Source organism: Emys orbicularis, chromosome 2 (genome assembly GCF_028017835.1).
Source record: "Emys orbicularis isolate rEmyOrb1 chromosome 2, rEmyOrb1.hap1, whole genome shotgun sequence".
Lineage (NCBI taxonomy): Eukaryota > Metazoa > Chordata > Testudines > Emydidae > Emys > Emys orbicularis.
In genome coordinates, this window is record NC_088684.1 from 298,413,354 (window position 1) to 298,430,158 (window position 16,805).

At 63.6% G+C, this 16,805-nt stretch overlaps 1 protein-coding gene across 1 annotated transcript; it reads right to left on the reverse strand.

The window, feature by feature from the left end:
- Nucleotides 1-807: 807 nt before the first annotated feature.
- On the reverse strand, nt 808-3,936 carry ZNF467 (zinc finger protein 467). The gene is made up of 2 exons (XM_065400091.1): nt 3,894-3,936; nt 808-3,362 (listed from the first exon to the last, which is right to left on the reverse strand). The coding sequence occupies exons 1-2, from the start codon at nt 3,934-3,936 to the stop codon at nt 1,795-1,797; spliced, it is 1,611 nt and encodes a 536-aa protein (XP_065256163.1). The 3' UTR covers nt 808-1,794.
- Nucleotides 3,937-16,805: the final 12,869 nt, after the last annotated feature.

The following is a 16,805-nucleotide window of genomic DNA, read 5'->3' on the forward strand; positions in this document are numbered from 1 at the left end:
TGAGCTCATGTGCCATTTCCACGCCTGCGACTGCTGCCCAGCCCCACTCGGTCTCTGCATTGTCTGGCAGCCAGGACAGGGATGGCAGTACCACAGATTCAGGGAGCCGGGGGGGGCCAACCTGCTGCCCACAGCAGGCCTATCTCTGCCCTGCCTAGGAGATCCTGGGTCAGGGATGGGGAAGAGGGAGCAGACTGCACAGCTCAGGGAGGCTCTGCTCCACCCTCCCTCTGCACCCAGTCATTTCAAGCTGGGGAGGGAGGGAGGAACAGGTCCCTGCCCCCCTAGACAGAGGGGAGGGCCTCCAGGGGTGCAGGAGGAGCAGAGGTGGAGAATTGCTGGGGCTGCAGAGCCGGAGCCGACGACTTCTGCGGAGTTGAGGGGGCAGGAGAGGCGCAGAATCAGCTGATGCGGGGACAGAGTGGTGCAGAATGAATGGAAGTAGAATGGGGACAAGGGCAGGTGGGGACAAAATTAACTCCTTGGCAATTGTGCTTTGCGGGGAGAAACTGGCAGGCCTCCCAGCATGGCTGTAATTGGGGTGATTTCACCCAAACGGGACAGGAACTCTTTTTTTTGTTCCAAAGCTATTGGCGGGTACAGTGGGAACTTGTGAGCAGGCCCCTCTCGGTCCCAGCTTCCTCACTCTGTGACCGTCTCGCCGTGGACCCAAGCAGGTCTCACCGATTGTTCTCAGTACCCAGCCTCTCTTCCCACCCTGGAGGGCTCCCCAGAAGCCCCCCGAGATGGGTGTGAAGAAGGAAACGCCCAGCTCGCAGCACTAGCCAGGCAAAGGGCTTGAGTTTCGTCTTTAATTACAGAGGGACGTTAACATTCAAATGCCCCTTCGCTTGGGGGTCCCCTGCTGTGCCCCTCCTCAGGTAGAGAACAGAGACCCCCCACTTCTCGCTTGCCCACAGTTCTTGCTGGACCAGTGCTGGGTGCCCTGGCCAGCGACTGGGGAAGTGAGCAGGCTGAGAAGCCAGCTTCCAACCCATCTCCAGCACCGTACGATAACACTGTTTATGGCACCATTTGGCTCAGGGGAATGGTATTATCCCCCTTTCTAGCTTAGGAATGATTCAACGAGGAGTCCTAACCCCGTCTCCTGCCTGGTCAGCTCCCCAGGCGGTGTGAAGGGCTTGTCTCGCAGCAGGTGGATGATGGACAGGCTGAGGGCAGCTGCGCCCAGTGGTGTCCCTGCCCATGCCCATGCCCATGCGGGCTGGGCTGTCTGAACCGCACACTGGGCTCTCAAGGCACGTCTGGATCAGAAGCGGGTCTCGCTGCAGGACACTCAGGCAGCTTCTCTCCTGTGGCTTCCCAGCTCTCTCTCTCCCGTCCCGTCCATACACCGGAGAGCTGGGATTGAGGGCGAGTGACAGAGCCGTGGGGGGGGGAGGGGGGGGGGAGGAGCCCCGAGCGGGCATGGCAGGGCCAGGCTGAAGTGAGGATCTAGAGAAGGACTGCGATGGCTGGCTGTCAGGAATGAGGGGCACCAGCAGATCTGGTGGGGGAGGGAGCCCCGGCTGGATTAGCAGGGGGCTGCAGGTTGAGTCTGAAATGCATGAGCAGAACCAGGGTGACATGGAAGGACTGGAATACGGGGGGTTGGTGGGGAGGGGAGTTGCAGAGCAGTGTATGTGGGGGAGCCCAGGGCTGGGATAGCACGGCGGGGAGGGGGGTTACAGGTTGGCACTGAGGGCACAGCACCTGCCCGCACTTTGTCCAGCTCACAGCAGAGTAACTGGTCCCTCGGAGTGGTGAGCCGTGCGAGTCACTAGTCCCCCACCGCTAGAGGCAGGCTGCCTGCTGGCTCAGGGGGTCGTGCACAGCCCAGGCACTGTCCCTGTCCCTCTGCAGGGGGGCAGCGTGGGTACGCTCATGCCTCAGGAGATGCGTCTTCCTGCTGAAGCTCTTGCCACACTGGGTGCAGATGTAGGGCCGGTGCCCCGTGTGCACGGCCTGGTGCCGGACCAGGTTGGTCTTGGAGCTGAAGCGCTTGCCGCACAGGCTGCAGCCGTGGGGGCGGGTGCCGGTGTGCACGGCCTGGTGCCTCACCAGGTGGGACTTGCGGCTGAAGCCACGGCCACACTGCTCGCAGATGTAGGGCCGCTTGCCCGAGTGGGCCTTGGTGTGGGCAATGAGGTTGGGCCGGGAGCTGAAGCTGCGGTCGCACTGGGGGCAGGCGAAGGGGCGCTCGCCGGTGTGGACGCGGCGGTGCCGCACCAGGTGCTGGTTGTGGGTGAAGCTGCGGCCGCAGTCGGGGCAGGCGAAGGGGCGCTCCCCGGTGTGCGTGCGCTGGTGTGTGGTCAGGTTGGGCTTGTGGCTGAAGCTCTTCTCGCAGTAGGCGCAGGCGTAGGGCTTGAGGCCCATGTGGCTGCGCAGGTGGGCGGTCAGGTGGCGCTTGTCGCTGAAGCCGCGTCCGCACTCGGCACAGGAGAAGGGCCGCCCCTCCAGGTGCAGCCGCTGGTGCGACGTCAGGTTCTTCTTCCAGCTGAAGCTTTTGCCGCACTCGAGGCAGGTGAAGGGTTTCTGCTCCGGCGAGGACCCTGGGGGTGGCGCGGCCACTCCTGGCAGCCTGCAGGGGGCACTTGTCTCCAGCTGGGCCAGTGCCCCCGGCTCCGGCTCCGTGTGCACGCGCTGGTGCCGCACCAGATGCTGCTTGTGGGTGAAGCTGCGGGCGCACTGGGCGCACTGGTAGGGCCGCTCCCCGGTGTGGATGCGCTGGTGCCGGATCAGGTGCGTCTTCTTGCGGAAGCTCCGGCCGCACTCGGCGCAGGGGAAGGGCCGCTCCCCGGTGTGCGTCTTCTGGTGCGATCCCAGGTGGATCTTCTGGCTGAAGCAGCGGCCGCACTGGGCACACTGGTAGGGGCGCTCGCCCGTGTGGATGCGCTGGTGCCGCGTCAGGTGGGCCTTCTTGCTGAAGCCCTTGCCGCACTGGGCGCAGGGGAAGGGCCGCTCCCCGGAGTGGGTGCGCTGGTGGGCCACCAGGTTGGGCTTCTGGCTGAAGCTGCGGCCGCACTCCCCGCAGGCGTAGGGGCTCTCCCCGGTGTGCACCCGCTGGTGGAGCCGCAGGGTCAGCTTGTCCTTGAACCGCCGCTCGCACTCGGTGCAGCCGTACGGCTTCTCGGTCAGGAGCTGCCACTGCTGCAGGGCCAAGCCCGGGAGGTCGCCGTAGCTGCCGTAGTCCTCCAGGCTCGGCCTCTCCAGCTTGCACGCACCCAGGTAGCCGTGGCCCCCGTCGGGGGGCAGCAAGCCGCTGCCCTGCAGCTGCCCCGACAGCAGCGCCTCCGCACTGAGACTCGCAGGCCACTCCTCATAGTCCTCCTCCACCTTCACCGTCCGGATGAGCCAGTCATCTGCCCGGGGTGGAGGGGAGAGAGAGATGGAGAACCAGCCAGCCCGGCACGTCGGGTAACCCGCCGACCCCCAGCCATCAGCCAGCCACGTCCCTGGCTTCTTCAGGGACAGAACCACGCCCAGCAATTCCAGTACCTCCCCCTGCTGAGCTACCGGAGCTGCTCCCGCGGCCCAGCGAGTCCTGGGAACCGGGGCCAGAGATGTGAGCGGGCCCTGAGTGGTCCCCTCGCTGGCCAAGGGCTGACTGGGCTGTGGAGACCTATCTCATAGAACTGGAAGGGACCCCGAAGGGTCATCGAGTCCAGCCCCCTGCCTTCACTAGCAGGACCAATTTTGCCCCAGGTCCCTAAGTGGCCCCCTCAAGCTTGAACTCATAACCCTGGGTTTAGCAGGCCAATGCTCAAACCACTGAGCTATCCCTCCCCCCCCAAGAGACTGAGCGCCTCTCACCGCAGGGCTGGGGCACATTGGCAGCGGATGGTGCCAGGGAGTTTGCTTGGCAGATACGGGGGCGGGGGGGGGGGTCTCACCTGAGCAGCTGCTCTCAGGGCCTTTTCGTCCTTCCAGCCCCATCTGCTCCCCGCCACCATGCTGCTGCTGCTGCTCTCGCTCACCTTGCGGGACGATCTCGGGCTTGGGAACTACGGATCCTGTCAGAGGGGGAGAGAGAATCAAGCCCACATTCCCCCACGCTTCAGGAAGTGTCACACGCAGCCCAGGAGTGGCTGGCTGCACCTCCCTCCAGCTCCCTCGGGTTTTATAAAGTCGCCCCTCACCCGTGGTGTCAGGGCACCTGCAGGGCAGCAAATCCTGGCTCCGGCGGCCCAAGAGGAGAGGGGAGTCCCACCGCCCCCCCTGCGAATGCCAGCAGAGGCTCCCTCCTGCACACAGCACGGGGCTACCCGTAGCCGGCAGCAGCACTCGGAGAGAGGCAGCCCCGTAAGCCACCGCGACCCGAGCCAGTAAGCGTTTTGTTGGGCCACAGCAATAGCCTAAACTGCCTGCAGCCAGGGCCAGGGCCAGGAGCTCCCAGCTCCAGTCCCCACGCAGCCCCCCGCAGCCCCCTGCCAGGCGCGAGACGGGCTCCTGCTTCCCACAGGAAAGGACGCCAACCTCGGGCCAAGCACCAGCGATGACAAGTCGCTGCAGCTGGGGTTCACCAGGACCTCCAGGCTGGCAGAGCAACAACCGTGCCCGGATCCTCCTGCCGCTGACACGGCTCAAGCACTGGTCAGTCCACATCCTTATTCTGCTTCCAGGATCTGGAGCATCTCGCTTGGGAAAGAGCCCTCCCCATGCCCCTCACTGACCTGGGCTGGCGCTGCCAGGGGCCTCCCTCTGCTCTGCCTCCCCAGGAGCATTGGCACGAGGCTCTTCGGCTTGCTCGACCCGTGGGACAATCTCGGGTTTGGCGACGGGGGACCCTGCATGAGACACAACAGAGGCTGCTGGCCACGTGCAGGGCAGGCCGGGCCACCCGCCGGCTCTCGGGCACAGCAAACCCAGGCGCCCCAAAGCTGACGGAGGGTACGTTTAGGAGAGGAGTCCGGATAGGGCCTTACTCCCTGCGGAGAGAACACTCCTGCACACTGCCACTGGGCTGGGGTCGCAATGGCTTCTGGGAGCAACAACTCCACGCACCAGAGGGCCTGCCTGTTTGCAGCCAGTCGAGAGCCCCCGACACCGCCGGTGCGCCATTCACCAGCCCCCCAGGGAATATAGGGGGAGGTGCCCCTCCCCGGAGCACTCCCTGTGCAATGCAGGGCACACACCGCAGGCGGGGGCTGTTTTTACCCAGAGCAATCATGGCATCATAGTTCTCCCTCATTCTGCTCCCCGTGCCGCTCTGCCACTGCTCCAGAAGGGAAGGGCGGTCCTGTCCTCACGCCTCGCTGGGACCTGCAACAACAAGAGACGCGCGCCCATCAGAACACGCGGCTGAGTGAGCAGCATGCTCAGTGGGGAGACCCCGGAGAACACACCCCAGCGCATCCCAGGGGCTTTGGAAACGTCCCCGTGAGCTAATCCACTTCAGCTCTGGGCAGCATCACAGTCAGGGCTCGGTGCGCTCTGGGAGAAGCTGGGCCTACATTCTGCAGCCTCTGGTGGAAAGTCTGCAGCAGTTTCAAATACATTTGGAACCGGAGCTTTCTGTGGACTCAGGGAAGAAGCTGAGTAACGCAGCGCAGCTTCACGCTCTGTATTTGGATGTTAAATCCACTTTGCTTCATGCTGTCCCCACACACTCAGTTTTCAACGTGCTATCGAATCCTGGAACGAAATTACAGAACGGCTTTGCAGACCTCTTCCGGGGGGAAGCTGAAGGTCTCGGTCGCTGCGTGAGGGGCAACTGGCAGCTGGGAATGGGTGGAAGATTGATTGACAGTGTGGAGTCAACACATCGGCTGGACGCTTCTGCCCAAATAGTTAGCACTGTTGGGTTATTACTTGCCATCTGTAGGGTTCAGAGTTAACATCCCATTGAGATGAATGGGGCAATCCACACCCGTCCAAGCTAATGTCCCTTAACTCAGGCGGACATCTCTGCACGGCTTACACTTGACTCAAGCTTTCAGCATTTCATTTGTTGCTATGAGGGCAAGAATCATTTTTAAAGTAGGGCTGAGCTGCTGGAGCCCAAATCCGCTCACAGGGCGGATGTTATGATTAGGACGCCCACTGTGCCTTAGATGTTCGTCTTCAGGCTTGGCTCCAGGCCGCTAGGGACGCCTTTATCGTTAGGATGCGGGATCTGCTTGCAGCCCTGTCCCCATCTTCTGGGAAATGAAAACTCTCGCTGGCATTAAACAAGGGATTGTGTGCGGAGGCATCACGGGGGGAGCAGACAAAACCCGCCTGCTGGGCCCAAGTGATCCACGCTCTGCTCCCTGTGTGCCTCATGCCCCTTCGGGTATGTCTACACTGCAATAAACCCGAGGCTCAGGCTGCAGGGCTATCACACCGCAGTGCAGCTGTTCTGGGTCAGGCGGGAGCCCAGGCACTGGGACCCTCTCGCACTGCGGGATGTCAGAGCCCAGGCTCCAGCCCGAGCCTGGATGTCTACACAGGTACTTTACAGCCTCGCAGCCCGAGCCCGGGCCAGCCGTGCCGCAGGCCTTTCACCGCGGTGCACACGTACCCTTAGCGACTCCTTTTTACTCCTGAGCTGGGTGGGCTCCGCAGGGCCGAGAGAGGGGGCTCGTGCTCCATTGGCAGCGATGGTGGGCGAGGAAGAACGGCCCAGCGGGGCTGTCAGAGCCCAGGCTGGCAGCTCGGGCTCTGAGCACACGCGGTCTGGGGCTGGCCGTGTCTCCTTAGCGTGCTAGCACGGGGCGGCGGAGGGAGGACAGCTTGGTGGGCTGTGTCCTGTCGGCGTGAGGTGGCTCTGACACGCTAAGGCTCTGTAGAGAAGACAAGGCTAGTGAGATGGCGCGCCGCGGCGTTCTCTCGGAGGCCTGACATGGGCGCAGCACCTTAGCGAGCAGGTGCCAGCTTCCACAGCCACAGGTTTCTCTCTCCCGCAGGCCTCAGTTAACCCCTTCCTAGCCGTGTTGGCTGGCTGTGGTGTCCCCTTAGCTCACAGGGCTTCACGCCCCACTCCAGACAAGGCACGAGTGGCTCTTCAGTCTGTGCCTGGGCTCCCGCTGGCGTCTCCCTCCAGCAAGGAATCGCACCCCAGGGCTCAGCCCTCCTGAGATCGTCCCAGCAACTGGGGTGTCTCCCGAGGGTGCTGTCCCTCTTCCCCCTGCCCTCCCCCAGCTGCCCAGCTCTTCCCTCTCTCTGGGCTGGCTCTATCCCCCCCCTCTTTCTGCCCAGCTGCCTCCCCCTCCTCCCTTTCCCCTGCCACATGGCCTGGCCTCCCCTCTCCCTCTGCACAGACCCTCTTCCCCCTCCCCTGCTGCACCGCCTCCCCTCCCCCCACTCTCCCCTCTGCACAGACCCTCCCCCCCCCCCAGACTCTCCCCTCTTCCTCTGCACAGACCCTCTTCCCCCCTCCCCTGCTGCACAGCCTCCCCTCCCCCCAGACTCTCCCCTCCCCCTCTGCACAGACCCTCCCCCCCCAGACTCTCCCCTCCCCCTCTGCACAGACCCTCTTCCCCCCTCCCCTGCTGCACCGCCTCCCCTCCCCCCACTCTCCCCTCCTCCTCTGCACAGACTCTCTTCTCCCCTCTCCTGCTATACAGCCTTCCCTCCCCACCAGACCCTCCCCTCTCCCTCTGCACAGACCCTCCCCCCCCAGACTCTCCCCTCCTCCTCTGCACAGATCCTCTTCCCCCCTCCCCTGCTGCACAGACCCTCCCCCCCACCAGACTCTCCCCTCCTCCTCTGCACAGACCCTCTTCCCCCCTCCCCTGCTGCACAGCCTCCCCTCCCCCCACTCTCCCCTCCCCCTCTGCACAGACCCTCTTCCCCCCTCTCTCCTGCTATACAGCCTTCCCTCCCCACCAGACCCTCCCCTCCTCCTCTGCACAGCCTCCCTTCCCCCCCTCTCCTGCTATACAGCCTCCCCTCCCCACCAGACCCTCCCCTCCCCCTCTGCACAGACCCTCTTCCCCCCTCTCCTGCTGCACAGACCCTCCCCCCTCCTCCTGCTGCACAGCCTCCCCTCCCCACCAGACCCTCCCCTCCTCCTCTGCACAGACTCTCTTCCCCCCCTCTCCTGCTATACAGCCTCCCCTCCCCACCAGACCCTCCCCTCCCCCTCTGCACAGACCCTCTTCCCCCCTCCCCTGCTGCACAGCCTCCCCTCCCCACCAGACTCTCCCCATCTCCTCTGCACAGACCCTCCCCCCCTCTCCTGCTGCACAGCCTCCCCTCCCCACCAGACCCTCCCCTCTCCCTCTGCACAGACCCTCCCCCCTCCTCCTGCTGCACAGCCTCCCCTCCCCACCAGACCCTCCCCTCCTCCTCTGCACAGACTCTCTTCCCCCCCTCTCCTGCTATACAGCCTCCCCTCCCCCCCAGACTCTCCCCTCCTCCTCTGCACAGACCCTCTTCCCCCCTCCCCTGCTGCACAGCCTCCCCTCCCCACCAGACCCTCCCCCCTCCTATGCACAGACTCTCTTCCCCCCCTCTCCTGCTATACAGCCTCCCCTCCCCACAGCCTCCCCTCCCCACCAGACTCTCCCCTCCTCCTCTGCACAGACCCTCCCCCCCTCTCCTGCTGCACAGCCTCCCCTCCCCACCAGACCCTCCCCTCTCCCTCTGCACAGACCCTCCCCCCCCCAGACTCTCCCCTCCTCCTCTGCACAGACCCTCTTCCCCCCTCCCCCCAGACTCTCCCCTCCTCCTCTGCACAGCCTCCCTTCCCCCCCTCTCCTGCTGCACAGCCTCCCCTCCCCACCAGACCCTCCCCTCCCCCTCTGCACAGACCCTCCCCCCCAGACTCTCCCCTCCTCCTCTGCACAGACCCTCTTCCCCCCTCCCCTGCTGCACAGCCTCCCCTCCCCCAAGACTCTCCCCTCCCCCTCTGCACAGACTCTCTTCCCCCCTCCCCTGCTGCACAGCCTCCCCTCCCCCAAGACTCTCCCCTCCCCCTCTGCACAGACCCTCTTCCCCCCCTCCCCTGCTGCACAGCCTCCCCTCCCCCCAGACTCTCCCCTCCTCCTCTGCACAGACCCTCTTCCCCCCCTCCCCTGCTGCACAGCCTCCCCTCCCCCCAGACTCTCCCCTCCTCCTCTGCACAGACCCTCTCCCCCCCTCCTCCTCTGCACAGACCCTCTTTCCCCTCCCCTGCTGCACTGCCTCCCCTCCCCCCACTCTGCACAACCCTTCTTCCCCCTCCCCTTCCTGTACAGCTTCCCTTCCCCTTCTGTGGAGGCTTCCCTTCCCCTCCCCTCCCCTCAATTCTTGCTTCATCCCGCCCTCCTCTTCCTGCATCGTCTCGCCCCCTCCCCCAACTCTGCCTAGATTCTCCCCTCCCCTCCCGTCTCTCCCTTTCCCCCATACTCCCCCCAGCCCCATTGTGAAGCCCTTCCCGCCCCCCGCGGGCAGAGCACAGGGCGCAGCGGGGGACCCAGGAGTCCGACTCCCCTCCTCCCCCCGCTGCTGCATCGAAGAGGGGCAGGAAGCGGCACTAAGCTCTCCGCGCCCATCACCGCGGCATCGGGCGCCCCCTGCTCCAGCTGCCCCCCGCGCAATTCGGCCCCACGCGTGTCCTACCTGCGCGGCAGCCCCCACGGCCACGCGTGGCCCGGCTCCGCCGCAACGGGACCGCGCCTGGGCAGGGGGGCCTGGTCCCGGGACGGGCCGGGGGACGAGGTCACCCCCCAGGCCGGGGGGCTGCAGGGCCCCCTGCTCCCTCCTGCCGGAGCCGCGCCAGCCACGAGCCGGGCTCGCAGGCGCCCGGCTGGGGGAGCGGCTGGGCTGGCCGCGCCGAGCACCCTGGGAGCTGTAGTGTTCCTGCGGGGCCCCGCGGGGCCCGCGGCAGGGCGGGGACTACATCTCCCAGCAGCCAGCGCGCCAGGAGACAGCGCCAGCTGGCTGGGCGCAGGAGAGAGGGGCCGAGCCCGGCGCTGCACACCTGGGGTCAGACTCCGTTGCCCCTCTGCGGAGAGCCGGCCGTGCTCCCTTTCTCCCTGCCTGGGCAGCCCCAGGAGATGAGAGAGACACAGGGGCGGAGGTCATGTCCTTTACTGGGGCAGCTTCTGAGAGGGGGGGACAGACCCACTCTGCAGCCACGCCGAGCTCTGCTTCGGCTCTCGGGAAGGGGCTCTGAGCGGAACCGAAACGCAGGGCTGTTGCCAGGGCCCATGCAAGGTGGAGTTCAAACCTCTGCCCCATAGGACAAACAGCTGTCGCTTCCCCCAGTGTGTCTGGTGTACAGCGCCTAGCCCGCTGGGGGCCTAGCCAGGAGCCCCGCAGGGGAGACCCCCCCACCCCAGGGGAAGGGCGGTGAGCGCAGGACTGGGGGCTCTGCCACTCTCGTGCAACGTGGAAAACGCCCCGATTCAATCATTGGCCTAACTAGCGGGAGCAGCGCTGCCCACCCATGCCAGGGCAGAGTCACACCTGGGTCTGAGCCCGTGTCCATTTGTCATCTCTGTCCCTGAGCCGGTGGCAGGCTGCTCTGTGGCCAGGCCGGCTGCCAGGATCAGGTGCCTTTTTGCGACGGGACTCCTGACTGTCTGAGGCATTTTCTCTGTGGTCTCCTTCCTTCAGACACTGTAGCAAAGAGTCTCTGTCTTCACAGCTCCTCTGTCATGCTGGCTGCACGTCTCTCCTCCCCGCGTCCGGGCCGTGCCATGTGCCTCCCGATTTCCAGCTCTAGTCTGGTCAGTGACTCGGCGCTTGGCAAGAAGCTGCCTTAGTTCCTACCTCAGGGTGGTGGGGGGCGGCCGTGGCCCCGCCTCACAGAGTAGCTGGGAGGATGTTGCTAAATGGCTGTAAGGCAGGCCCGGCTCTGGCTTCCGTCCAGGACCTGGCTACGCTGCTCTGCCCTTCTGGGGGAGCCTCCTGGGAACCGGGGTGTCTCCGCCCCAGGCTCTCGTGCACTAACCCAGTGCTGCCGGGGTTTGGTGGCAAACGCACCAGGGGCATGTTTTTGGTTAAACCCCCTTTTCCCCGGCACTTCAGACAGTTCCTGGAACTGTCTGATCCGCCATGGGCTTGGGGAAGGCTTCTTTTTCACACCCTAAACGGCGAGCTAAATTGCCCCAACGACGGGTCCCTTCCATGTTACCCAGAGCTGGGCAGGGGCACAGCCTGGTGTTGGCAATGCCAGCCGCAGAAGCTCAGCAGCAGAGGGAGTGATTCTGGCATGGCCGGATGGAGGACAGAGATCCTGCTTAATCCTTAGCGGTAGCTTACCAGTCCCTGGACGTGCCATTGGCCGCAGCTGTTCTCTGGCTGTAGCCAGCTCAGCTTGTGCTGTGACTCAGAGCCAGCCAGCTGCAGGGCAGGTTAGTACCTGGGGGGGACCCCCAAGGAGCACCAAGGGGCCCTTAGAATTGGTGCTGGGGACTCGGTAGGGAAGAAGCAACATGCTGGGTGGTGCTGCCTTTTGGATGAGACTCAGACGGCACCAGGATCGCGTTCAGAATCAGGAGTCAGATCCCCCAGATCAGGAGATGGTAAAAAAAAAAAAGATGAAAGCATGTGGTGTGGTCTGTCTTGTGTGTTTTGAACTCCTGCTGCTTCCCTGTGCATGTGCACGTGTGTGTGTGTGTGTGTGCGCGCATGTACATGACAGAGAGAGAGAACTGGTGTTGCCACCATCTAGTGAGAAATATGGCAGGCCTGGGAGGGAGAGGAGGGAGCGGAGCCGCCCTGCGCTGCTGGGCTCTTTCTGCTCCCTACTTCCCCCACGCCCCATGAGAGCAGTGTCAGCTGTTCCCTCTCCCCTGTCCCCTACCCCAAAACTCCTCCTGGCTGGCGAAGGGGGGTGGGGGGGGAGAGTGCTGTGTGTCTCTGCAGCAGTCCTGATTGGCTGCTCTTCCTCAGGAGGCGGGGAAGTGGGGAAGGCAGCCAATCACAGAGCAGTTCCCCACCCCAGGCCGTCAGAAAGGTGTGAATGGAGGAGTTTCTGGCCTCACTGGGGCATTGGATCCAGCAGGGGCTGGCGGTGCGTCACCTGCCATTGATGCCCAAGAGTTAGCAACACAGAACGCGCGCCCCGAAGATTCAGAGCCCCTGTGTGCTGCTCGGGGTGGATTCTGCGTATCCTCTGCTCTCCCCAAAGGGGTGGAATTCCATCCCTCTCTGTCCTGTTCCCCCCACCCCCGACTAGACAGGACAGGCAGCAGTCCCACTCCCACCGTGCGCCCCCTGCACCGGTTCCTATCCCCCGCCTACACCCGGTATTCGCTTATCCCCCATACTCCCCTCCTTTCCCTCACATCCGTCCTCTCTGCCATGCCACGTTCCCCTGAAATCGCACACTGTCTTCTCCCATCCCCCTTTCCTGCTTCCCACCTCCCCTGGGCACCCCAGACATCCCTGGCCTGTGCCCTCACCCAGTGCTACCAGCTTCCGCACTGTGGGGGCCCTGGACTGAGGTGAGTTTTATGAGAAGCTCGGCTCTCATGGGGGGGAAAGGTAATGTTCTAGCCCTCCTGGCTGTGGAGAAACGCTTGGGAGCGTGAGCCAAGTTCCCCCTGCAGACTCACACCAGAGGGCCCAGCAGGGATTCCCACATTCATCATTTCTGAAGAATCTCATGATTTTGGGGGCCTGACTCATGGTTTTAGAACACGGGTTGGCGAGACCATGAACCCATCACCTTCCCTGCTGCCCCCGCAGTCTCGTTCCCAACACTTCCCTGTTCCCCGGCCTGCCCCTTCCATGGCCACGTCTTCCCTGAGAGCGATGTGGCATCTGCTTGGGAACAACAGGACGCGGTGCCCAGCGGTGCTGAGGGCCATCTGTGGCTTCTGCTGCCATTTTGGGGAAAGGCTAGACTTGGGGAGGTGGAGGCAGAAATCAGAAATTCACGAGAACCCTTAAAAAAACCCCAACAAGCCAGGAGTGCGTGCCGCCTGATACCAGGGTGAGAGCTGGCAATGCTGGGCCAGAGGGGTGTGTGCAGCCCCCAGCACCACGGGACCCGATCTGCGAGTGGGACCTCTGGGTGCTGCCGCAATGTACACAACAAATCACAGGTTTCAGAGTAGCAGCCGTGTTAGTCTGTATCCGCAAAAAAAAGAACAGGAGTACTTGTGGCACCTTGGAGACTAACAAATTTATTTGAGCATAAGCTTTCGTGGGCTCCAGCCCACTTCATCGGATGTAGCCCACGAAAGCTTATGCTCAAATAAATTTGTTAGTCTCTAAGGTGCCACAAGTACTCCTGTTCTTTTCTTAACAAATCACAGCAACCCTTCGCCCGTCTTTGCATTGTAAGGGGTGAGTGTAAGTTATCAGCCACCCTGGGCCATGGGAAGCAGAGAATAGCCAGAGTGCAGCGTGCTCCCACTCTGCATCTCACCCACCTCCTTCTGCCCATCCCCTGCCCCCCCGCCTGGCCGGTTTTTAAGCACCCGGGCTGGTTTCTGTACTGCCTGGCTGGTTAGCAGATTCCTGGGCCGGCTTGATTCCCTTGGGGCATGTTGGCGCGCTCTCCGGGTCACAGCCCCACAGCTTGGGCTGCCGCGCCGTGCCAGGACAGTGTAAGGAAATTGATGAAAGAACATAAAAATGCAGACTGTCGTGTGTATGTGTGTGTGTGTGGTGCACGCTTGGGTGGCCAGTGGCCGGGTTTTGCCGGGGATGGGGGTGGCCAGTTTTTGGTTGGGGTGGGGATGACTGGCAGCCGGGTTTTGTTGCAGGAGGAGAGGGGGGGTGGCCAGTAGCTGGGTTTGGCAGCAGAGGGGCAGGCGGGATGGGAGTCGGGTTTTGTTGGTGGGGGGTGGCCAGTAGCCAGTTTGCCTGTGTCTGGGAAGAGGCTGCCCTAGGGCTGGAAGCAGGACCAGCGCAGGGACCTGAGGGCAGTTCTGCACCCCTAGGGAGGCTGGCGGGGATGCCAGGGGGGGTCTCAGCGAGCCAGGTCCACCCACTGAACGTGCCCAGAGTGGCCTTACTGAGAATCAGGCCCTGGGGGGTCACTAGGTAGTGGAGGGAATGCAGCCATGCCCAGCCGCCCCGGGCTGATGGGGAGGGACAGACTGGGGAGAGGCAGGAAGGGGGCTAGGCTGGGGGGACACACGGGGAGGTGAGCGGGGTTGGGGGGGCCCATATGCTCCCCAGTTAATATGGCTACGCAGGGCTGTACGGAGATGACTCAGGATGGAAGTGGCATTGCAGGGTGTCACGGACTCACAGATCGTGCCCACTCTTGGCCCCGTGCGGTCTGTGGGGGGTGCCCCTTTCAGTGCGACAGCCCTTCTTGGGGGTCCACTCTCTCTCGGGATCAGGCCCCTCCACCTCCTGGAGCCGCACCTCTCTGAGCCTTAGCACGTCTGTCTCTGCCGTGGGCCCCCTCAGGGAGTCCACTCGCTCTGGACCTCCGGGGCCTCCACCCCCGAAGGGGTTGATGCAACCCTGTTCTCTAGACCGGAGTGACTCTCAGCCAGCATGAAACAGGAGGGTTTATTGAGAGTTGAACACAGCACAGGAAACTCTCAGGGCCTCAGGCCTGGCCTCCCTCAGCCCAGCACATCCCAGTCTCTCTGCATCCAGGTGGGCTCTGCCTGCTCCCCCTCTCCAGCCCAGAGCCCCCCTGCTTCCCCGCTAGGCATCTGAGATCCCCAGCCCCAAACCCCACCTCTGTCCATTGTCTTCTCTCCAGGTAAACAGGGTCGTAAACCGGGGCCTCCTCTCTTCGCTTCTGTCCTCTGGCTGGAACCGGCTGGTTAGGTCACTGGGTCCTCACTCTGCAGCCCATTGTCCGCCCACTGGCCAGAACGGCTGCGTCTCCTCAGCTGGGCCTCTGGGTCACCAGGTCGCCAGGTCACCGGTCGCTGGGGTATCCCTCCTCCCGGCCATCGGCTGGGTCCCCAAGTCCTCTCTCCGGTCCTCTGCAAAACACACTCCCTCTCCCCTCACCTCGTTAAACCAGTAACACCCAGGGAAACTGAGTCCCACCCCCTCCGCATGCAAACCATTGAAACTCCACAGAAAACAAGAAAACCCCCCACATCGTCACACAGGGCAAGGAGCAGACACGTCTCTCTGCAGGGCCCTAGCAGGGCCTGGTGCTTTGCAGCCTTTCCCTGTCCCGAATTGCTTCCAGTCTGAGGACGGGGCCCGGGTGGACACTAGGGACACTGCTCTGGGAGGGAATGACTTACAAGGAGTCGAAGGAATCTAGAGCTGGCCTGGCGTCCGCCCAGCTCAGTATCCCATCTCCAGCTACGGCCGGGATCAGCTGCTGCAGAGGAAGGTGGGGGCAAATCTGGGCTAGCCAGCCCCTAGGGGCGCTCCTGGGGGAGCCCGGGATTGAGGGGCGGCAGCAGAGCTGGGGTGAGAGCCCAGCTCTGGCCTAGTCCGCGGCTGGTGGCTGGCACTGAGGGATCTCACCAGAGCAGTAAGTTTCAGGGGAGTCGTCCCCTCTGGGGTGAGCCCCATTCCACCCTGACCTTGCTCGGGGGGCGTGGTGAGCGAGGTCTGGTTGGGGGGATCACGGTGCTCTGATTCTGTCCTTACCCTCCCCCTGCCCCAGGAGTCTGACCCTCTCCCCCCCTTCACTGAGTGAGGGGGCTGCAGGGGGCAAAGCCCTGCTCCGGCCTCGGACATTCTTTGTGGGGATGAACCAGAGCCCAGGACGTGAGGATAAGGCAGATCCGGGTCTGGGACGGGCGGCTGAAGGGGAAGCCAGCAGGGGCCTAGATTCCAGCCCAGCAGCTGGGAAATCCCCAGGCCACATCCTAGTTACACACGCGAGCCCCTGTTCTGGGCAGGCAACATCCTGGAGAGCCCCCACGCCTGCACCGGCGCTCCCAGCTGCCGCTCCCCCACCCTGCCCACGAGGGGGGAGGTGGCACAGAGCTCTGCTTTCAGGGGCTTGCCTGCCTCCCCAACGCCCCCGGGGGGGCCTTCCCTGGGAAGCAGCTTGGTCCGGTGGTTAGAATAGGGGGCTGGGTGCCAGGACTCCTGGGTTGTCTCCGTGGTGCCAGGAAGGGAGTGGGCTCTGGTGGTTAGAATAGGGGCTGGATGTCAGGACTCCTGGGTTCTATCCCTGGTGTCAGGAAGGGAGTGGGCTCTGGTGGTTAGAATAGGGGCTGGACGGCAGGACACCTGGGTCCTATCCATGGTTCCGGGAAGGGAGTGGGCTCTGGTGGTTGGAATAGGGGCTGGGTGGCAGGACACCTGGGTTCTCTCCGTGGTGCCGGGAAGGGAGTGGGCTCTGGAGGTTGGAATAGGGGCTGAAGCAGCAGGACACCTGGGTTCTATCCATGGTTCCGGGAAGGGAGTGGGCTCTGGTGGGTAGAATAGGGGCTGGATGTCAGGACTCCTGGGTTCTCTCTGTGGTGCCGGGAAGGGAGTGGGCTCTGGAGGTTAGAATAGGGGCTGGGTGTCAGGACACCTGGGTTCTATCCCTGGTGCCGGGAAGGGAGTGGGCTCTGGAGGTTGGAATAGGGGCTGGATGTCAGGACACCTGGGTTCTATCCATGGTTCCGGGAAGGGAGTGGGCTCTGGTGGGTAGAATAGGGGCTGGGCGTCAGGGTCTCCTATTGGCAGGTGGCTGATCACTGTATGACCGTGGGGGGGGTCTCTGCCCTCCTGTGCCTTGATTTCCCTACGTGGGAGGTGGGACCCCTGTACTTCCCTGGGGGCTGGGGAGCTCCCTGTTTGCGAAGGCGGTTGTGCACGTGTCCCCTGCTCCAGACATGCTCATTGCAACGGGCTGTTATTATCCTGGCTGTCCCCCACGGCCCCTCACTCTGAGCTACCGAGGTGCAGCTTTGCATGCTGGGACTTGTAGTCTCTGGGGCCCACATAGCCCAGGACCTGTGGCCATGGCAGGTTACAGCTGAGGCCCAAGGAGGCTGCCAGACGTGTGCAGG

Bases quoted from the DNA above. Each gene is read 5' to 3' on its own strand.
- ZNF467 (XM_065400091.1), bottom strand. From the start codon at position 3,936: ATGGGGCTGGAAGGACGAAAAGGCCCTGAGAGCAGCTGCTCAG. The intron at 3,363-3,893 runs GTGAGACCCCCC...CACCCCGGGCAG, and splicing joins CCCTGAGAGCAGCTGCTCAG to ATGACTGGCTCATCCGGACG.